We start from the raw sequence: 24,077 nt of genomic DNA, 5'->3' as shown, positions 1-24,077 counted from the left end.
TTTGACAGTCCTGTCTGGTCCAGCGACGGTGGGTTTGTGTCCATAGGCAACGTTGTTGCTGGTGATGTCTGGTTAGGACCTGCCTTACTTGAAAATAGTTGTTGTTGCCATCCTGTACCTGTCCCGCAGGTGTGATGTTCGGATGTAACGATCCTGTGCAGGTGTTGTTACACATGGTCTGCCACTGCGAGGACGATCAGCTGTCCATCCTGTCTCCCTGTAGCGCTGTCTTAGGCGGCTCACAATTGCAATTTATTGCCCTGGCCACATCTGCAGTCCTCATACCTCCTTGCAGCATGCCTATGGCACGTCCACGCAGATGAGCAGGGACCCCGGGCATCTTTCTTTTGGTGTTTTTCAGAGTCAGTAGAAAGGCCTCTTTAGTGTCCTAAGTTTTCATAACTGTGACCTTCACTGCCTACTGTCTGTAAGCTGTTAGTGTCTTAACAACCGTTCCACAGGTGCATGTTCATTAACTGTTTATGGTCCATTGAACAAGCATGGGAAACAGTGTTTAAACCCTTTACAATGAAGATCTGTGAAGTTATTTGGATTTTTACAAATTATCTTTGAAAGACAGGGTCCTGAAAATGGTCCGTTTCTTTTTTTGCAGAGTTTACATATACACACAATATAAGGGGGATTGGAAATGATGCAGACAATTACATTAATGGAAGCCACAATCTATCTGCAATATTAACGCTTATCTACCCCCACCCCCCACCACAAAAACATTTTTTTTAAATGAAGGGTTATGGTAAGGCAAGGGTTGATTTGGAATTGGGCATATGTGTGAATCCAAACATACAGTAGCACCCCCCTTTTCTCCCCCAACTTACAGTATGTAGGTGATCACTCCGATGCTCCTATAGGGGCAAACACAAACAAAGAAAAAACGTTGTTGTTGTTATTTTTCTCATAGAGGCCTAGATAGACTCAGTTATTATCTCATGATCATAACTTTATTCCAAAGGATGTAGACATTAGAGCTGTTGTGGTGAGTAGTTTTTTAATGCTTGCTTTTGTATTTCTAAACGTACTATAATCAGCTGTCTCTGGCAGTTTCCTGTTTAAGGTTCTGGTGGAGAGGCATGACACATCGAAAACATAAGCTTGTCTGTTTGTCCCTAAAATAAACCTCAAAGATAAACACAGCCATCGGAATGCTCCTTTGCTTTCCGGGGATAGTCACAATGTGAAGTGTCCTGGGGTAAGAATTGCTCTTTTTTTAAGCCCCTCAGTTTTGAGCACCATTTATTAACATTGTGCTGGAGCACGTCTGGGTACACTCATATTCTACTGTACTACAATCAAATCCAACCCTTTAGACTCCGACCAGTTCATTTCTGTGTAAAAAAAAACACCGTATTTGATTTGATTTAGTCTAAATTCACTAGAGAATCAGATTGTTATACAGTGTCTGAACACATAGGGTGTACCTAATGCATTCAACCAGAAACAGTCACACTGTTTAGGGAAAGCGTGCCTACACATGTCCAAACGCATCCCAGGGGCTTATTCATCAAGATGGAAGGGGGTCATTTTAGGTGTCTGTATATGTTGGAAGAGGGGGCAGTACAGACACTCACCACATGTCGACAGCTGTGCTCAGAGGTTCGTAGTTGATCACTTCAGGGGCTGAGAGAGAGAGAGAGAGGCAGTTAACCCCCAACAACAACAACTGCTCCCTGGGTGCTGATGACGTCAATTAAGGCAGCCCCCTGCACCTCTCTGATTCAGAGGGGTTGGGTTAAATGAGGTGGAATTCATTCAGTTGTGCAACTGACTAGGTATCCCCTTGTCCTTGTATCTGAAATGCTGTACCGCTATACTGCTTTGTCAATATCTACAAATTGTATTTCATGCCAATAAAGCAATCGGAGAAACTTGTCTATGCATGTAGCAGCATTTATGACAAGCACTGCCTAAAGGAACAATTTCACATTTTTAAGAATGCAAAATGAACACTGCATTCATCAGAAAAACATGAATAGATTGTTCCTACAAGTCAAACAACTCCAGTGGCTTTCCTCCACCAGTCGCATTGTATTATTTAAACCTACCGTACTGGTTCTGCTACTGGTGGGAAAACACATTTGAATTCCAAACAGGAAGAGCTTTGTAACCATGCCAACCTTATCATGCTGGCCAGATCTGTGTTGAAGCAGCTAGTGTTTGACAACAGCTCTTTGTCTTGGGGCGAACTACCTGATGTTTCAAAATCTAATAGGATTTTAAAGATATTTTTGCTTTGTTATGCATTTTTGCTTTATGATATACTGTTGTACTAAATATGTAGATTTTAAATATATGTAGAATATAATTATTATATTGATAAGAGGTTTCTTAAATTATCTGGGTTGGGGATGTATTTTAGTTATCACTGAAATAGCGACTATCCTACATCCTTCAAATCACTTCCTGTTTCAACTGGACTTGCAACCCCCCTAGTTTATCATAACACCATCAACCCAGATCATGACACTGCACTTCTTTCGCTGTCTCCGTGGAAAACCCTGGACCTGGAAATACACGCTAACTTCCACAGAACACAGTAGGGACTGCATTACAAAGGGCCTGCTCCAATTCTTTAATAATGCATCTGTTGTGAAGGGTCATGCCACTCCTACAGTCTTCTAATTGTCTCCAATTACCCTAGACCGCGTCCCTTTCCATCACATCTGTTTCCACGCCTAAATCACGCCACTTTTGTCTTTTTCCACCCCTTTCAGGTTCTATTTAAGTGGCATGCTCCTTCCTACACACTAGAATAGTTTGCTTGGTGATGCCACGAGGTGGCTCCATCCTGCCATTGTGCTTGATATGATTAAGTAAATGCCTTGTATTGTAGGAGAAATGTTAACCATGTATATTATGCTGCCTGAACTTGTTATGTTGTATCCTTTATATCCCTGCTATGCTAATGGCCCTTTTGTGTTGAGTCCTGGCCGCCTCCTTTAGTTTGTAGTTATATGTTAAGCTCATTCCTTATAAGTCACCTGGCACTACTTTGTCACGTCAGCAGCTTTATGTTGTGTTCCTAATGTTTCCCTTTTGAATCTCCCTTCCAGACCACTACATCCAATCCTATCTCCAAGGCCTTACAAGCCACATCCTAAAGCACAAGCCCTACCTCTGTCCCAAAACACTCCCCCATATGCCTCTGTTCGTTCCTGTGTTTGAACTTTGTTTAATAAATACCCCTAAACCTGGATTCTAGTTCCATCTCCTGATTCTCATTCTGACTGATGCACCATGGTGGCAGAAATCGTCCTGAACCTAGCTTACAGTCTGTCCTAGTCTTTTTCTAAAGTATCCTTCCTCCCTCCCTCCCTCAATCAGTGGTGGGACAATTGGAAATAACGAAAGCAATGGGTTTCAAGAATCCAGTACTCAAGAATCCAGTCATGTCAGTAAGTGCTTCACAGCAAAGGATGAGGATGGATGCTTTTACATCGTTTTTAAACTGGGCCTAACTCATATGAAATTACTGTACTACTCACGAATATACTGGGGGGTGCCACTCATGCACTTGTACTCCTCCCCTGGCTGGAAGCGGTGGGCCAGCCCAAAGTCGATGATCTTAATGTCAGTGTTTGGGGCCATCTTGGCTGACAGCATGATGTTTTCCGGCTGATTGGGGAAGGGGAGTAAACATGTTACATGCAAAATGAGGTCAATCTGACCATAATGGTCAATTGCATGCGGACCGCGCTCTGACCGACCAGCACGCAAACAGCATGTTCATCAACACTAGTGAACAGGCACACTGTTTAGTGGCACCTGTGGATACAAACACGACCATGTGCGGTAAGCGTGCGGCATGGACATTTCTGCTAATAAGTAACAGTATCAGCATGTTTGTCTGATGTGGTTTTGGGATGGATGAATACAGGTATGCTCTTTTCACTTCAAGTACTTATGCCTAAAAGCCTAGGATTTTGGATTCAATAAATGGACAGGCTTTGATGTGTTACTATTTTCATGCATACTACTACATTAGCAGTATTATTGGGGAGGTAAGAGGTTAGATGTAAATCACAACCACAGACTATTGCAGCACTGGATTTCTAAATGTCATATGGAGTGAGTAACAAACTAAAGATATGTCAAATCAACACACTAGCATAATTTACCTTTAGGTCAAAATGGCCTATTTGTTTGCTGTGCATAAAGCCCACACCCAGCAGTATCTGCTTCATGAACTCGATGGCTTCGCTCTCTGTCAGGTTCTCCTTCTCAGCAATGAAGTCAAACAGCTCTCCTCCACTAATACTGAAAGAGAAAGGAGGAAAATAAATGGAGAGAAGTGTTAGAACTTAACTCTACTACATAATTCAGCCACTTCATGGAATCAATGACTTGCCCTGCATGTACGACCTGGGTTCAAATAGTATTGTTTTCTCCTTCCTCCCCTCCCTCCACTCACAGCTCCAGCACCAGCACCACCTCGGCCCGGCTCTCAAACACATCCTTAAGGGCCATGATGTTGGGATGCTGCAGGGCCTGCAGGACCTCTACCTCCCGCTCCACGCTCTTCCTCTCCATGCCCAGCCGGCTGCTGGCGCACTTCCTAATCTTCAGGAACTTCCCAGCCCAGCGAGCCCCCGTGGCCCGCTCGCGCACCTCCCGCACCTGCCCAAAATGGCCACTGGGGCAGCGACAGAGTGCAACCATTTATTTACTTGCTTGGAAACATCTTGGAATGGGTAGGTACTACCTGAGTCTATCCAATAAAAATATGTTCCTCCTGAACACAACACAGATTTATTTATGTAGCTGTTCTGCAATGTCATTTGTGATGTTGAAAAGCAACAAGACTCAGACATGAGTAGTTTCTTTCTATTCACAATTCGGTCCATTTCTTTATTTTTTCAATTGCATAGGTTGAATTTTTGTTAACATTGACCTATGCAACAAGACAGCATATGCAAAATTGACCTTGAAAAGCAACTGAATTCAGAGTTATAATACCTTCCTCACCTCAACAGCCTCATACAAGAATACCTTTTATAATGACCATCCTTACCTCCCAAGTACTTCTCCAATCTCATAGAGGTCTTCCACATTATCAAGCTTATTAAAGACTGCCATACTGATCTTCTTCTCCTCAGTTTCACCTCACTGTATGTTACTGTTGGTTCACATCCATGTGTTGCATGGTGCTTTCAACTATGTCTTCACAAGGTCGGGACCTGAACAAAGAGAAAAAGAAAACAATTAATATCACAGTTCTGAGGCAAATGTGATAGCATGCAGGGGTATTCAACTCTTACCCTATTAGGTCTAGAGCCTGTTGGTTTTCTGTTCTACCTGACAATTAATTGTGCACACCTGGTGTCCCAGGTCTAAATCAGTCCCTGATTAGAGGGGAACAATTTAAAAAATGCAGTGGAACTGGCTTCGAGGTCCAGAGTTGTGTTTGAGGTGCATAGGGGATGAATTGAATCCTGACTTTTAAAAATTATTATTATTATTATTATTATTATTATTATTATTATGGACCCCATAAGCTAATCTTTCTGGGGTCCAAACACAAGGCACATCACACAAAAACACCACTACATATTTACAACACAAAACCAATATTGAGATGTGCACCCGCAACTCAAATGTTCAGACATATCTTCAGTTGAGGCCAATGGATGATTTTAGCTCGAGTCCAATCTGAAATATCTGAAATTAGGATTCCACTCATAAGAATAAGACTCTATAGAGCTCGCCAGCTTGTAGTTCTTAATCACGGAAATGAGCTACCTCTGGTTCGTTCAGGCATCCCTATGGGAAAAATTAATGGCGAAAGAATAGGGTTCTGGAATAAACGCAGAAAATAAGGTCTGAGGGTAACACAGGCTTAGGAGATCTTATATGTTTTGTTATATGAGATAATATCTGTCAGTTAACATGACCGTTATTAATTATGAAGCCAAAATTCACAAGAAGTTACACTAGCTGATGATCTCATAGAACAAAACAGCATTTATACAAAACTTCTACAAAAATGCCATTCATTTTCTCGAACCATGGCGGATTTAGTGCTTACAAAAAGACCCCATTACTGTTTCTATCTATTGCAGCACAAATAACTTAAAATCACAAACAGTGATAGAACAATGACTCAACAGTAGAGAAAGAAAACATGAGGGTCATTCCATTTGATGTCAATCACTTTTTTAACATAACTTTCTATATGCATTTGCCCATGGTAGAAGTGGACAGAAAATAACTTTTTGAACATGAATGCCAAAACATTTAGGAGATAGAGGTGCTCAAAGTTGACCCATTTTGCATACCCACCCTACCCAGTGGTGGAAAAAGTACCCAATGGTCATACTTGAGTAAAAATAAAGATACCTTAACATGATGACTCCTTGCTGTCCCCAGTCCACCTGACCGTGCTGCTGCTCCAGTTTCAACTGTTCTGCCCTATTATTATTCGACCATGCTGGTCATTTATGAACATTTGAACATCTTGGCCATGTTCTGTTATAATCTCCACCCGGCACAGCCAGAAGAGAACTGGCCACCCCACATAGCCTGGTTCCTCTCTAGGTTTCTTCCTAGGTTTTGGCCTTTCTAGGGAGTTTTTCCTAGCCACCGTGCTTCTACACCTGCATTGCTTGCTGTTTGGGGTTTTAGGCTGGGTTTCTGTACAGCACTTTGAGATATCAGCTGATGTACGAAGGGCTATATAAATACATTTGATTTGATTTGATTTAATAGAAAATTGTAAGTAAAAGTAAAAGTCTGAAAATATTTGGTTTTAAATATACTTAAGTATCAAAAGTAAATGTAACTGCTAAAATATACTTAAGTATTGAAAGTAAAAGTGTGAATAATTTCTAATTACTTATATTAAGCAAACCAGACGGCATTATTTTCTTGTTTTTTAATTTACGGATAGCCAGATAAGTGCATGAATTTGACCATTTTCCTGTCCTGCTAAGCATTCAAAAAATAACGAGTACTTTTGGGTTTCATAGAAAATGTGTGTAGTAAAAAGTACATTATTTTATTTAGGAATGTAGTGAAGTAAAAGTAAAAGTTGTCAAAAACATGAATAGTAAAGTACAGATACCCCCCCCCCCATTTCTTTTACACCTTTATTTAACTAGGCAAGTCAGTTAAGAACACATTCTTATTTTCAATGACGGCCTAGGAACAGTGGGTTAACTGCCTTGTTCAGGGGCAGAACGACAGACTTTTACCTTGTCAGCTCGGGGATTCAATCTTGCCTCTCATTGCACTCCACATGGAGCCTGCCTACCTGTTACGCGAATGCAGTAATAAGCCAAGGTATGTTGCTAGCTAGCATTAAACTTATCTTATAAAAAACAATCAATCAATCAAAATCACTAGTTAACTACACATGGTTGAAGATATTACTAGTTTATTTAGCGTGCCCTGCGTTGCATACAATGGATGCATTGCGCATTCGCGAAAAAGGACTGTCGTTGCTCCAACGTGTACCTAACCATAAACATCAATGCCTTTCTTAAAATCAATACACAAGTATATATTTTTAAACCTGCATATTTAGTTAATATTGTCTGCTAACATGAATTTATTTTAACTACGGTAATTGTCACTTCTCTTGCGTTCTGTGCAACAGAGTCAAGGTATATGCAGCAGTTTGGGCCGCCTGGCTCTTTGCGAACTGTGTGAAGACTATTTCTTCCTAACAAAGACAGCCACCCTCTCCAAAAGGGGGATGATTTAACAAAAGCGCATTTGTAAAAAAAAAAACAGCACAATTGTTGCACGACTGTACCTAACCATAAACATCAATGACTTTCTTAAAATCAATACACAGAAGTATATATTTGTAAACCTGCATATTTAGCTAAAATAAATCCAGGTTAGCAGGCAATATTAACCAGGTGAAATTGTGTCACTTCTCTTGCGTTCATTGCATGCAGAGTCAGGTTTTATGCAACAGTTTGGGCCGCCTGGCTCGTTGCGAACTAATTTGCCAGAATTTTACATAATTATGACATAACATTGAAGGTTGTGCAATGTAACAGCAATATTTAGACTTAGGGATGCCACCCGTTAGATAAAATACGGAACGGTTCCGTATTTCACTGAAAGAATAAATGTTTTGTTTTCGAAATGATAGTTTCCGGATTCGACCATATTAATTACCAAAGGCTTGTATTTCTGTGTGTTATTATGCTATTATTAAGTCTATGATTTGATATTTGATAGAGCAGTCTGACTGAGCGGTGGTAGGCAGCAGCAGGCTCGTAAGCATTCATTCAAACAGCACTTTTGTGCGTTTTGCCAGCAGCTTTTCGCAATGCTTCAAGCATTGAGCTGTTTATGACTTCAAGCCTATCAACTCCCAAGATTAGGCTGGTGTAACCGATGTGAAATAGCTAGCTAGTTAGCGGGGTGCGCGCTAATAGCGTTTCAAACGCCACTCGCTCTGAGACTTGGAGTAGTTGTTCCCCTAGTTGTTCCTCCTTTTGCGGAGCGGTGGGTAACGATGCTTCGAGGGTGGCTGTTGTCAATGTGTTCCTGGTTCGAGCCCAGGTAGGGGGGAGGAGAGGAACGGAAGCTATACTGTTACACTGGCAATACTAAAGCTCCTATAAGAACATCCAATAGTCAAAGGTATATGAAATACAAATGGTATAGAGAGAAATAGTCCTATAATTCCTATAATAACTACAACCTAAAACTTCTTACCTGGGAATATTGAAGACTCATGTTAAAAGGAACCACCAGCTTTCATATGTTCTTATGTTCTGAGCAAACAACTTAAACGTTAGCTTTTTTACATGGCACATATTGCACTTTTACTTTCTTCTCCAACACTTTGTTTTTGCATTATTTAAACCAAATGTTTCATTATTTATTTGAGACTAAATTGATTTTATTGATGTATTATGTTAAGTTAAAATAAGTGTTCATTCAGTATTGTTGTAATTGTCATTATTTCAAATACATTTTTTTTTTTTAAATCGGCCGATTAATTGTTATCGGCTTTTTTTGGTCCTCCAATAATCGGTATCGGCGTTGAAAAATCATAATCGGTCGACCTCTAGTTGGGACTGCTGTTGGGACAGCTTTATGTAGGCCCTAACAGTTTGAGGGCACCGTTTGTCACCGTTATAGTGCAATAAATGTATTGTTTAGTGTTGTGTTGTGGCTTTGCTGGCATGCATCCCACATTTGTCACTTTTTTTGTCCCACCAAGATTTACATGCTAGAATCGCCACTGATCAAGACATTATCTCACATTTCTTTTAGACTAACATTTAGTTTTCAACCGTGGCAATTTGTATTAACCTAGCTGTCTGTCTCGCCGACATTTGCAACATTGTTTCAGTCTGTCTCGCCGACATTTGCAACATTGTTTCAATATTCAAATTCAATCTCGAACTGATGAGGAATAGAGGCAGGCAGCGTTTCTCAGCCAGTCGAAATCATGAATCAGCTGGCATAATTTTTATGGATATATGCAAAGAAATGTAAATTGAAAAAAGGTCAAATAAAACAAAGAACAGCTAGTTTGCAGTCTTTCCAGCTTCAGTTTGAAGTTATTGTGTTAGTTGTGTTGTTGGCTAGCTCCTCTGAACAACAGTGTCCTAACGAGACAGAACTTTTTTTTATGCCAGGTGAAATCGTGCCTCATTAGCTCATTGTTATGGATGTATCCAAATAAATGTCACAACAAAACAGCTTAAACAAATGCAGCTACTGTTGTTATTCTGTCTGCACTGGTTGATGTCACTGTAAATTAGCCTTAGTTGGCTAGCTTACATTCAAGGGATAAGAACGTTACCAGCCAGTATGGCAATGGAACATTTAGAACAAACAGATACAAAACAAAAAGACTGAACGACTGGGTCCTGTCTCTGGCAACTGAACCAACAGAACGAACGACCAGCCGGCTTGGGTAGCAACCCTAGATTTGTTTAGGGACTATATCTTGTGGACGGATGAAATAGTATCAATAAATTCATCAAAATAATGTTTTTAATTAATATATGTCAAGCATTATTTGAATAAGTTGGTAACCCGTTGTATAAATGTGATAATGCCCTCAAAGCCGGTGTTTGGACTTAATCTCGTGCCTAACAACACCCATGCCAATATATCCTCCAAACACCAGCATCTCGGACATTATCACTTAATTAAATGGTATCAAACTACACAATTTATCTTTACCAGTGATAAAGACATGGATGTCTTGTGGTATGGTGGAGTATGCAAAATGGGTCAACTTTTAGCACCTCTATCTCGTAAATGTTTTGTCAGTTTTGACCACTTCTACTATGGGCAAATATGTATGAGAAGTTAAGTTCAAATCAAAAGGGGTGCAGTCAAAAAGTTATTGAAATCAAATGGAATGACCCATAAGCCTTTATTAGCAGTGAACGCGGAGGGACTAAAGAGTGAGACAGTGTTTAAAAGTGCAAGTTCACAGAGTATTACTCTGCCTCTACCCACCGTATGAAAACAAACGTGATTAAAATAACAGACTGAAACCCTCAGAAAGCCTCAAGTGTCAAAGTACATCAGCGCATGCATCAGTGAGTGTTTTTTTTTCTCCCTTAGTTATATAATGCAGCCCTTTTGAAAATGTTCAATGGGGATTGGTGATCAGTTTTGAAAGGATTACTGATGTTAATTGCAGGGAAGAATTATCCTTGTCGGCGTCCAGTCGTGCCTAATATAGTGAACCAAATACAGAGAGGGTGAAAGAGAGTGAAAGAGAGAAATGCTGACAATGAGAGAAAAGCATGTTGTCTCCAAAAACCAACATCATAAAGAAAGAAAGACACAGACAGACAGACAGACAGACAGACAGACAGACAGACAGACAGTGGACGGATGAAATAGTATCAATAAATTCATCAAAATAATGTTTTTAATTAATATATGTCAATCAGAGCAAAATATGGTGTGAGGGAGGGAGGCAGAAAGAGACAGGGAAAGAAAGAGATTAAAGAGAGTGAGAGAAAGGGAGTGAGGACAAGAGGGGTCAACTTCAACAGTCTGCAATCATATAGAGGTAATGTACGTGCGCCGAATACAACTGGCGTAAACTTAAATGTGTCTATTTGTGACAGCATGTGAGTGTTTGTGAGTCTTCCTGTATATATACTAACTACAGAACACAATAATATCTTTCACTCTCAGACTCTGTCTGACAGTTATGTGCATGCCCCCTCCCCTGCTAAAACTCATTCTCAAGAAGACATTCCCGAGACTCCCCTCATGATCCACCCCCAGCTTCCCACCCCAATACCATGAAGTCAACAACATGACAATATCCTGAGAACAACAGCGTTGATTCAAGAACCAGCTCCCCCGCAACTCCAAAACCACCCCTTCCCCAAATAACACTACAGTGGAACAATGGCCCTTGTCTATGAACGGTACATTATGTCATCATGTCAAGAGGTCTGATAAGCGGCTAAAAGTGAGGCCTTGCTCCTAAATGTGGGCCAAAATAGACAGACAGACCGTGGCTTTACTGTCTTATCTAGGGCACTCTAATCTGAAGAGTAAGTGTGAAGAAGTGGTTGTTTATGGGTGCCACCAGCAAACTGGTGTCTTTGTGTATGCAAAATGTGTGTGTGCGTGTGTGTGCGTGTCTGGCTGACTAGGTGCCCCATAAAACAAAAAATGCCTTGTTATCATTCATCTATCCTCACAAGAGATGAGTCAGAGATAGACAGTACAGTTCAGTTCTGAAGAAAATATGCCATCATCATGGAGTGTAGAGAGACTGATCTGTTCTGAGATAACTACTGCTCAACCCACTTGACTTCAGTGTGGGCACAAGCCATGGACCAGTACCACGTAAACAGAGTGTATTCTATTCTGCCAAGAGCAGGGATCAAATTTGCAACTTTCTGTACAACAACACACGCCACTCAAAACCCACTGTATTAGCCAACTGAGCAAGAGACTAGTTTGGCACTCTATGAGCGACAATTGACGTTCAGCATGTCACCAATGTACTCCAGCCAACATGCTATGGGGCAGGAGTGTTTCACATTCGATTCACGTTTAGATGGTGCATTTGGTTGTTTCGACTGCCAGAGCCAATTCACCTCTAAACAGAACATGTAAGGTCCTTGGACTATAAAGAGTAACATTAGGGTCATTTAATCCATTATTGGGCTACTGCAGACCCCGACCACACTGATGTGTCTAAGGGAATGTGATCTGTTCATTTTTCAACATTATGTTGAGTTTGGCCTTCCCCTGTGCGTGTTTGTGTGTAACTATAAAGTCGTTTACCAGCTAGTCATAGGATAGCACTTGTAGAAAATACTAAATTGATCACCACATAATGCAAAAGATTTAGAGAAGATTATGATCATGTGGACACCTCAATAATAATATATGAAAGCTGAATCGTTGGAATTGGGGAACTATGAAAGTCAATGGAGAGAAAGAGAAGTGAGGGTGCCTAAACGTTATGCAAAAAAATAATAATCAGAAACTCGGATGAACCAGTTATGAAAAACAATCCCATAATTGACTCCAGAATAAATGGTGTGTAACGTGCCCAACTTTCTCATTTTAAAAATGCCAAACTTCAGATTCTGACAATCCATTACAACCATCAGACTATAGCAGAACACAACCCGAAAATAAATGTTCTATTCCAAAAGGTATTGCAGTTTTTCATCAAATTTAACTAGTCGGGAACGATCGAGAGATTGCAGCAGTCATGCGCAATGGCCTTTGAGAGAAAAGCGGGTGATGAGAGCGGCACATCGTTTATTATCACGAGGTTATAATTTATTGGGTCGCCTGGGTGGTTTACAAACACTTACATATATATATATACATATATATATATATATATATATATATATATATATATATATATACATATATTTATATATATATATGTGTGTGTGTGTGTGTGTGTGTGTGTGTGTGTGTGTGTGTGTGTGTGTGTGTGTGTGTGTGTGTGTGTGTGTGTGTGTGTGTGTGTGTGTGTGTGTGTGTGTGTGTGTATAAGCATAAATCAGCGAAAACAAAGTGCGTCGAAAAGATCGTCAGGAGAAACACTCACCCAACTGAATGCCTGACCAGGCTCTTTTGCAAACTGAAACAAATAAGTGTTTGTTCTTCTAATGCGTTGCAATGAATTTTTCCCGATGACAACTAGTCAACAAGTAGTAGTACAACTAGTCAACGACGTAGCAAACTCCCCTGTGCATGTGTAGATAGGCCTACATTCAGAGTTCTTTACAGTTAACCGTGGAATGCGGAAAAGTTCATCTTATTTCTGCCCCTCCTTCGGTTTATACGTAACTTTGTTGGGAGTGCTTGCTTGCCTAGATGCAAACCCGCTATGACTAGGTTGTCACTAGTTACCACAGTCACAAAGCAAACATGGGCTATCATAACAATTAATGAAAACAAAAAAAAAGCTTTTTGGTCTTAATTTAAGGTTAGGTTTTGGTATAAGTTAGCAGTGGGGGTAGGTTTAAAATATTTTTTTTAAGAAGAGACATTTTAGAAATAGGCGGGGTTTGGCCATAATTATGATTTTGTAGCTGTGGTCTCCAATGATAACGCCACTACGGAGTTCCTCATTGTAGTCATGAATTGCTCAAGGAAACAACGCAGGCGCGCGCACACACATATCATATACAAAATATATGGATTTTAAACTCTCACAATGAATATGTTCTGATGACTACTGGAATGTGGTACTTGTACAATACAGACAACGCATTCCTATTCTATTAACAAACTAATCAGAGTCTGAAGTTTAGTTGTAAATTGTAACAGCGGGAGATATCACGAACAATATCCCTAAGAAACATCAGAAGAACATCAGCTAGACAAAAATGAACAACGTTCAACCCTATGCAGTGTTGTAGTACTCGAGACCGGTCTTTTATAGACATGATTGCGCAGTGGCGAACCCATAGGTCTTCAGTGTGTGACGGGTTCGTGATTCTGAAAGGACAGCAACGGTAATACCAGCGCACTCGTGTAGGAGAGTGCACTTTTTGTTAAACACAACGGGACACTGGTGTAGTGGAAGCTATGCAGGTATATACCGTATACACACTTTTCTTCCAGTGGGCATTGCGTATACTCACTTCTTAATCCCCACGGATGCTTATTAAAGTAGTGTAGTGGAGGTGTACGATTATGTAGTACAATAGTGAAATCATACACAAAGTAGCCTACACAATCGCAAATCACGTGAAATGTGTTCGCTTGCGCGCTGCACACAGCCTAGTTTCAGCAGAATACAATATGTAGGCAGCAAACGCGCGCAGCTCAACTGGTTTTGACATGGAGCCGGTAGGTAGGACATTTCATTGTATGATATCTACCAGTAAATTCTTACTAAGGCAACAATGAGTATGTAAACCAGGTACTGAAAAAGTTTGGTCCGAAGTTTTGGTTAGTTGGCTATTTGTGATGTGCAATTCAATCATCATGAGCTGTTTGCATCAGGGGCATACTGTAGGCATGAGTGGACCTTCGATGACACAGGCACACCCACTGGGGAGCCAGACCCTGCCAGGCTCACCCAATCAGATTGAGGAAAAACAAAAAAATTATACATTATTATTACAAAAGACACAGTTCCACTCACCAGCTGATGATAATTTGAAACAGCCCTTTCCTTCAGCCAATGACCAAAAGCACACTCTTTGGCCTCATGGGTGGAATGTTATTAATGTTTTTTATCATAAATAATAAAGATTTGTTTTTCTTCTGACATCTGGTGTTTCTATGTCAAACAGTTTTGTTATATCTCAGTCTTCTGTGATATATATAAATATTAAAATTGGGATGCAAAAAAAAAAACTATTTGACATGGTACAGGTGTCTTTTTTTAAGCCCATAACCATGTGCGAGGTGTATACTTTTGTTTCAAAGTAGATTTGTTAAAGACTACCTATAATTCCACTGTGTGACCCTGATCTAGCCCACTACAGTAAAAGGTTAACTTCTTGTTGAAAGTTATTCTTGAAAAGGGAGAAGCTAACAAATTAGCAACAACATCCTCTTCGATAACACCTGCTGCAAACTAGTTTACAACAAAAGATAGCTAGCTAGACTGTGGGAAAACTATGGCTTGCTATTGCGAAATGACCTGTTTTAAAAAGAGAAAGAGTTTTGTAAAAATGGTCCCACCCGTTACAAGTTAAAATGTGATTGGTTGATTCCACCGTCACTCCAAAATGTTGCCCTAATACAGTGGAATGGCAGATTCCTTCTTCCTAGCTTCTGATAGCCTAGCCCCAGAGGCAACCAAAGAAAAACCCTGATTGGATATTTTTTTATATTCAGTGTTAACCCTTTCCTTTCCAACAAAAACTGAAGAGATTAAATCAGAACACCATTTAAAATAACAATATAATTATAATTATTATTGTTATTATTATTATTTTATAAATCTTTAGCCCTTCTCTGAAGGCGTAGAAGGCCCTCATTGTTCTCCACTGTGTTTGGGTTAGTAATCATTTGTAGAGTGGCTCTATTTGTCCTCAGCATGCATGTTTTCACCATTCTGAATGTCAGAAAAATCCATATGTTTATCTGAAATATGAACACAGAAATACTGGACATTTTGAACTTTTGTTATGGTGGCAATTTGACAAAATCAGAATTATGTTTTTTCTGGTCTCAGTCTTGACTCGGTCTCAGACCCCTTGTTCCCCGTCTGGTCTTGGTCTTGCCCCCCCCCCCAGTCTTGGTCTTGACTCGGACTCGACTTGCTCCGGTCTTGGTCTTGAATTGGTCTCGCTTTAGGTGGTTTCCAACACAACACTGCAATCTAGGCAAGTCTACCCTAGCTGCAAAACAGTGTTTTTCATCATTAAAGCGGCTGAATCACTTTGGTTCTTTTCATGGTTATAAATAGATTTCACTCAAAAAGTACCCTGGCTTACCATATGAGACAAGTCACAACAAACTTGTCAAAACACTGTTATGTTAGTTGTCTGTTCACTTTCATGTCAGCTGACATCATGGTATTACATATATAATGCAAATTATAGCAGGTCCCACAAAGTGACACAGGAGGTACAGTGGGGCAAAAAAGTATTTAGTCAGCCACCAATTGTGCAATTTCTCCCACTTAAAAAGATGAGAGAGGCCTGTAATTTTCATCATAGGTACACTTCAACTATGACAGACAAAATGAGAAAATAAAATCCAGAAAATCACATTGTAGGATTTTTAATGAATTTATTTGCAAATTATGGTGGAAAATAAGTATTTTATCACCTACAAACAAGCAAGATTTCTGGCTCTCACAGACCTGTAACTTCTTCTTTAAGAGGCTCCTCTGTCCTCCACTCATTACCTGTATTAATGGCACCTGTTTGAACTTGTTATCAGTATAAAAGACACCTGTCCACAACCTCAAACACTCCAAACTCCACTATGGCCAAGACCAAAGAGCTGTCAAAGGACACCAGAAACAAAATTGTAGACCTGCACCAGGCTGGGGAGACAGAATCTGCAATAGGTAAGCAGCTTGGTTTGAAGAAATCAACTGTGGGAGCAATTATTAGGAGATGGAAGACATACAAGACCACTGATAATCTCCCTCGATCTGGGGCTCCACGCAAGATCTCACCCCGTGGGGTCAAAATGATTACAAGATCGGTGAGCAAAAATCCCAGAACCACACGGGGGGACCTAGTGAATGACCTGCAGAGAGCTGGGACCAAAGTAACAAAGTCTACCATCAGTAACACACTACGCCGCCAGGGACTCAAATCCTGCAGTGCCAGACGTGTCCCCCTGCTTAAGCCAGTACATGTCCAGGCCCGTCTGAAGTTTGCTAGAGAGCATTTGGATGATTCAGAAGAAGATTGGGAGAATGTCATATGGTCAGATGAAACCAAAATATAACTTTTTGGTAAAAACTCAACTCGTCGTGTTTGGAGGACAAAGAATGCTGAGTTGCATCCAAGGAACACCATACCCACTGTGAAGCATGGGGGTGGAAACATCATGCTTTGGTGCTGTTTTTCTGCAAAGGGACCAGGACGACTGATCCGTGTAAAGGAAAGAATGAATGGGGCGAAGGGCCCCAGTGAGATTTTGAGTGAAAACCTCCTTCCATCAGCAAGGGCATTGAAGATGAAACGTGGCTGGGTCTTTCAGCATGACAATGATCCCAAACACACCGCCCGGGCAACGAAGGAGTGGCTTCGTAAGGAGCATTTCAAGGTCCTGGAGTGGCCTAGCCAGTCTCCAGATCTCAACCCCATAGAAAATCTTTGGAGGGAGTTGAAAGTCCATGTTGCCCAGCAACAGCCCCAAAACATCACTGCTCTAGAGGAGATCTGCAAAGAGGAATGGGCTAAAATAGCAGCAACAGTGTGTGAAAACCTTGTGAAGACTTACAGAAAACGTTTGACCTCTGTCATTGCCAACAAAGGGTATATAACAAAGTATTGAGATAAACTTATTTTCCACCATCATTTGCAAATAAATTCATTAAAAATCCTACAATGTGATTTTCTGGATTTTTCTACTCATTTTGTCTGTCATAGTTGACGTGTACCTATGATGAAAATTACAGGCCTCTCTCATCTTTTTAAGTGGGAGAACTTGCACAATTGGTGGCTGACTAAATACTTTTTTGTCCCACTGTATATAATTTTGGAAATGTCAGGTGTGTTTGCACATGATGTTATCTTTAGATGCACTCACACCACCAAAGTACACAGATCATTACATAATCAACATTTGTGAGCTTCAAGTCAAAACTATTCACAAATCATTGTCATGTTCAGCATTGTGCTTGTCTGACAAGGCTAGAATGGAGTACCCATACTGCCATACACAAAGTCAGACCTGGTTTCAAGTAGAATTTAATATCTTTCAAATGTTTGAGCCTTCTTGGAGTGCCAGATGGGCGGGGTAATGCATTTTTGTGACTATTCTATTGGTCCCAATGTGCCAAGCAAGCTCAACAATTTCTCAACAAAAGCTCAACAATTTCTCCTTGGGTTGCAGAGCATTTCCAGACCACTAAGGATTACATAGTACACTGATTACAGGAACTACTGAGACAATGATATACATGGTGAGATCATATCCTTGGCCATGTCGTAAACTTTACAATCTTCTTATAGAGTATAGACATATTTCCGTAACGTTTGTGGTTGGAGTTTAGGCCTGTGATCAGTTTTTTCTATTGCATTTGTGAAAATATGGATAACTAATTTAACAATATCAACATCGACAATCATTGAACATCACAGGCCAGGGGACTATTTGGTGTTGTTCACTAAGATGACCTAGCAGACAGTTTAACACCACAGTAGTATCTAATTGGGTTGGCAAGTACAGTATCAGTCAAAAGTTTGGACACACCTACTCATTCTTGAGTTTTTCTTCATTTTACTATTTTCTACATTGTAGAATAATAGTGAAGAATCACACCTCCTCCTCCATGCTTCATGGTGAGAACCACACATGCGGAGGTCATCCGTTCACCTACTCTGCATCTCACAAAGACACGGCAGTTGGAACCAAAAATATCTAATTTGTACTCATCCGACCAAAGGACAGATTTCCACCCGGTCTAATGTCCATTACTTGTGCTTCTTGGACCAAGCAATTATCTTCTTCTCATTGGTGTCCTTTAGTAGTGGTTTCTTTGTAGCAATTCAACCATGAAGGCCTGATTCACGCAGTCTCCTTTGAACAGGTGATGTTGAGATGTGTTGTTACTTGAACTCTGTAAAGCATTTATTTGGGCTGCAATCTGAGGTGCAGTTAACTCTAATGAATTTATCCTCTGCAGCAGAGGTAACTCTGAGTCTTCCTTTCCTGTTGCAGTCCTCATGAGAGACAGTTTCATCATAGCGCTTGATGGTTTTTGCGACTGCACTTGAAGAAACGTTCAAGGTTCTTGACATTTTCTGAATTGACTGACCTTCATGTCTTAAAATAATGATGGACTATCGTTTTGTGGTCGCAGATGGCTTAAGTGACTACCCATCCCACATGCGGGAGCGTAATCATCGCCTGACACTAATTAGCATAACGCAACGGACATAAATATTCCTAGAAAATATTCCTATTCATGAAAATCACAAATGAAATATATTGAGACACAGCTTAGCCTTTTGTTAATCACCCTGTCATCTCAGATTTTCAAAATATGCTTTACAGCCAAAGCTAGACAAGCATTTGTGTAAGTTTATCGATAGCCTAGCATAGCATTTTGTGCAGCTAGCAGCAGGTAACTTGGTCACGGAATTCAGAAAAGCAATCAAATTAAATTGTTTACCTTTGATGAGCTTCGGATGTTTTCACTCACGAGACTCCCAGTTAGATAGCAAATGTTCCTTTTTTCCAAAAATATTATTTTTGTAGGTGAAATAGCTCCGTTTGTTCTTCGCGTTTTGCTGAGAAATCGCCCGGAAATTGCAGTCACGAAAACTCCATAATATCGACAGAAACATGGCAAACGTTGTTTATAATCAATCCTCAAGGTGTTTCTCAAATATCTATTCGATAATATATCCATCGGGACAATTAGTTTTTCAGTAAGACCGATTGGAATAATGGCTACCTCTGTATTTTACGCGAGAGTCACTATGGGAGCCATCAGGTGACCACTTGCGCAATGTCGCCGCTTACGGGTATTCTTCAACATAAATGCGTAAAACTACGTCACAATGCTGTAGACACCTTCGGGAATACGGAGAAAGAGTAATCTGGTTGATAGCCCATTCACTGCTCAATAGGGACGCATTGGAACGCAGCGCTTTCAAAACATGAGGCACTTCTGGATTGGATTTTTCTCAGGCTTTCGCCTGCAACATCAGTTCTGTTATACTCACAGACAATATTTTTTACAGTTTTGGAAACTTTAGAGTGTTTTCTATCCTAAGCTGTCAATTATATGCATATTCTAGCATCTTGTCCTGACAAATTATCCCATTTACTACGGGAATGTTATTTTTCCAAAAATGAAAATCCTGCCCCCTAGTCACAAAAGGTTTAATGGTTAGAGCGTTGGGCCAGTAACCGAAAGGTTGCTAGATCGAATCCCTGAGCTGACAAGATAAAAATCTGTCATTCTGCCCCAGAACAAGGCAGCTAACCCACCATTGGAAATAATAATTTGTTCTTAAATTACTTGCCTAGTTAAATACAATTGTTTTAATCTTTGCTTATTTGTACTGTTCTTGCCATAATATGGACTTGGTCTTTTACCAAAAAGGCTTATCTTCTGTATACCACCCCTACCTTGTCACCACACAACTGATTGGCTCAAACGCATTAAGAAGGAAAGAAATTCCACAAATTAACAAGGCACACCTGTTCATTTAAATGCATTCCAGGTGACTATCTCATGAAGCTGGTTGAGAGAATGCCAAGAGTGTGCAAAGCTGTCATCAAGGCAAAGGTTGGCTACTTTGAAGACTCTCAAATATAAAATATATTTGGATTTGTTTAACACTTTTTTGGTTACTACATGATTCCATATGTGTTATTACATAGTTTGATGTCTTTACTATTATTCTACAATGCAGAAAAATAGTTTTTTTTTTAAAGAAAAAGAAAAACCCTTGAATGAGTAGGTGTTTCCAAACTTTTGACATACTGTATGAGGTGATGACTAATTGAGCCCAGCTGTCAGCTATGCCTCAACTTCACTACATTGGTGTCAGAAGTGGGATCTGTTATGATATGAGACATTATATATGCCAATAAAAAAGTTAATCCCGTTACTTTCAAACCTTACATTTTTGATAATCAAACATAATTGAATCTGTGAAGATTAAAGGGGTAATCTGTAAGTAATCAACCCGCCACTGTTTATTAAACAGTTAAGGGTTGGAGAAATGTTACCACTCTCAAATTCATAGACAGAGTTATGAATATAAGGTCTGACCATCTATGACATCAACATTGCATTTCTGGTTCTCATGAGGCATTTATAAGTTATATTCTTCAATAATCAATGGGTATAGGTCTATATACATAATTTAAAAGTAAAACAAGAAATGGATGTATCAATCACAGATTTCCCCTTTAATTTAGCCATACCCCAGTAGCCTACAGTACTGCATATCCATATTTCAATGTAGATAAAGGTTACAACTGAGCCATAGTCAGAGTCACTACACAGTGCATTGGTCAGTGTGATGTCATGTGAGTCAAGCCCCCTGGGAGCAGTGCAGAGAACTGTATGTTCAAATCAACAGCCTGGTCTCATAGACTAGACGTAACATAGTAAATGTAAATCCGGGACAATCAAATTAGTGTGATTTGTAATGTTTGGTATGGTTACATAAGGCAAAAGGTTACTTAAGGGAAAAACAAAAGGTATAACATGAACATCTAGCAACCCAAAGGTTGCGTGTTCGAATCTCATCACGGACAACTTTAGCTAATTAGCAACTTTTCAACTACTTACTACTTTTTTGCTACTATGCAACTACTTATTATGTTAGCTAACCCTAACCCTTTTAGCTAACCATTCTCATAACCCTAACCTTACTCCTTTAACCTGTTGAGTGTAGGGGGCGGTATTTTGATGTTTGGATGAAAAACGTACCCAAATGAAACTATCTATTTCTCAGGCCCAGAATCTAGAATATGCATATCAGATTAGGATAGAAAATACTCTAAAGTTTCCAAAACTGTCAAAATATTGTCTGTGAGTATAACAGAACTGATATTGCAGTCGAAAACCTGAGGAAAATCCAACCCGGAAGTGCTGTTTTTCCTGAAAGCTCTCTGTTCCATTGCCTGCCTTCGCTCCATTAAAAGGATATCAACCAGATTCCTTTCCCTATGGCTTCCCCCTGGTGTGAACAGTCTTTAGACATTGTTTCAGGCTTTTATTTTGAGCGAGAAAGATTACATCGCATCATTGTATAGCTGGGTGCCAGCAGCATTTTGCATGCGCAACAGCTTAGATCAGACATTTTCTCCCTCTCTCCTATTGAAGAAGCTACAGTCCCGGTTGAAATATGATCAATTATACAGTGGGGCAAAAAAGTACTTACAGAAAACGTTTGACCTCTGTCATTGCCAACAAAGGGTATATAACAAAGTATTGAGAAACTTTTGTTATTGACCAAATACTTATTTTCCACCATAATTTGCAAATAAATTCATAAAAAATCCTACAATGTGATTTTCTGGATTTTTTTCCCTCATTTTGTCTTTCATAGTTGAAGTGCACCTATGATGAAAATTATAGGCCTCTCTCATCTTTTTAAGTGGGAGAACTTGCACAATTGGTGGCTGACTAAATACTTTTTTGCCCCACTGTATATTGTAAAAACAAACTGAGAGTTGATTATAAAAAACATTTGACATGTTTCTACGAACTTTACGGATGCTATTTGGAATTTTCGTCTGCCTGGTCGTGACCGCTCGAGCCTGTGGATTTCTGAACATAATGCGGGAATCACATGGAGGTATTTTGGATATAAAATAATCTTTATGGAACAAAAGGAACATTTATTGTGTAACTGGGAGTCTCGTGAGTGCAAACATCAGAAGATCGTCAAAGGTAAGCGTTTCATTTTATTGCTTTTCTGACTTTCGTGACCAATCTACTTGGCTGCTAGCTGTTTGTAACGTTTTGTCTACTGAGAGAGATGTCCTTACATAAACGCTTGGTATGCTTTCGTCGAAAAAGCTTTTTTGAAATCTGACATGCCAGGTGGATTAACAACAAGCTAAGCTGTGTTTTGCAATATTCCACTTGTGATTTCATGAAAATGAAATATTTTATAGTAATTTAATTTGAATTTGGCGCTCTGCAATTCAGCGGATGTTGACAAAAATGATCCCGCTAACGGGATGGGTGCATCAAGAAGTTAACCTAACTCCTAACCTTAACACCTAAACCCTAACCCCTAGCCTAGCTAACGTTAGCATTAGCCAAAACGAATAATAATTTGTTACATATCATATGTTTTGCGAATTCGTAACATATTGTATGTTTTGCAAATTCATATCATAAGAATTATAATTTGTAACATATATCAAATTCGTAACACATCATACGAAATGGATGATGGACATCCACAAATTAATACATACCATAAGAAACATAATACACCACACTAAATGGAGTATCTCGGATTAATATACAGAATAACATGAAATGTTCTGAGACCAGGTTGCAATCAGAGCTCACGATGCTCTTTGCTCCAGTGCACACATGCACCCAATTCCCATTACTTCGAATTAGTACCACCACTACACACAACACAACCAGATTTACATTAGGGTATCACATAAAAATAACTAGGATAGAGCATTTGATCATACAGTAGCCTATACATTATGAATATAAAAGCCCTCCCGCGCTCTCTCACTCACTCACACACTCACACACACACACACACACACACACACACACATTACAGGGAGAGAATAGCATGTCATACAAAACACGACCACCGGTATTTACAACTGTGTGAATTAAATTCTACAATAAACCCACCTGGATAAAAATAAATACCTGCAAAATATTGGTATCCCTTTCTCGGAATGTAGCCTATTATAAGCGTTCAGGCAACGCTGTTTCGTTTGATAGCATTCAGGCAGCGTTGTTTCGTTTGAGTTGCGACATACCACAGCAATGCAACATTGTCTGATACCCCCGCTATCGTTCTGCTTTTCTGTATGAGTAAATAACAATACCGTCGTTTTACGCACCAAAGGCGGCTATGGGAAGAGCTCACCTGTTTTCGAAACTGTCCGCGTGGCTGCGCACGAAGACGTCACGAATCGTGCCAGTCCAACAGAGGTCCGAAATAGAGGCACGAAACGGCTGTCTCAAACAAGACAATCGTTGAAAAAGTGTGAGGTTTGTATATATTATATTGAGTTGTACAGGCATGCTATGCCATTCGAAAAAACGAACCCGACACCCACACTTCCTAGATATGAAGCAACTTGTCAAGTCGCATATGGTCCATTATGTTTCAATGATCCTATGCTGTAACACACAACGATGGTGAGATATTGTCAGCCTGTGTGTGTGTGGTGGCACCCTATTGTATGGCTATATACACACTAATTCATTGAAATGAGATCAACGACATTCATGGATTGATGAAGATGAT

General features: G+C 39.9%; 1 protein-coding gene across 3 annotated transcripts in view; it reads right to left on the bottom strand.

Moving 5' to 3' along the window:
- LOC139373544 (death-associated protein kinase 2-like) overlaps positions 1-23,632 on the bottom strand; it is a 41,785-nt gene extending 18,153 nt beyond the window's left edge. The window contains exons 1-7 of one of the 3 annotated variants that reach the window (XM_071114173.1): positions 23,471-23,632; positions 5,030-5,195; positions 4,430-4,651; positions 4,137-4,275; positions 3,504-3,633; positions 1,590-1,638; positions 840-866 (exon numbers count right to left, since the gene is read on the bottom strand). In XM_071114173.1, coding sequence (XP_070970274.1) covers positions 840-866; positions 1,590-1,638; positions 3,504-3,633; positions 4,137-4,275; positions 4,430-4,651; positions 5,030-5,094 — 632 coding nt within the window. In that variant the 5' untranslated portion in view covers positions 5,095-5,195; positions 23,471-23,632. Of the gene's footprint in view, positions 1-839; positions 867-1,589; positions 1,639-3,503; positions 3,634-4,136; positions 4,276-4,429; positions 4,652-5,029; positions 5,196-13,048; positions 13,336-23,470 lie in introns of those variants that run through there. The other 2 variants (XM_071114172.1, XM_071114174.1) reach the window with 2 other exon arrangements.
- Positions 23,633-24,077: the final 445 nt, after the last annotated feature.

The sequence above is a fragment of the Oncorhynchus clarkii genome, chromosome 18 (genome assembly GCF_045791955.1).
Source record: "Oncorhynchus clarkii lewisi isolate Uvic-CL-2024 chromosome 18, UVic_Ocla_1.0, whole genome shotgun sequence".
Lineage (NCBI taxonomy): Eukaryota > Metazoa > Chordata > Actinopteri > Salmoniformes > Salmonidae > Oncorhynchus > Oncorhynchus clarkii.
Note: the sequence above shows the minus strand (reverse complement) of the source record. Positions and strands in the feature narration are given on the sequence as shown.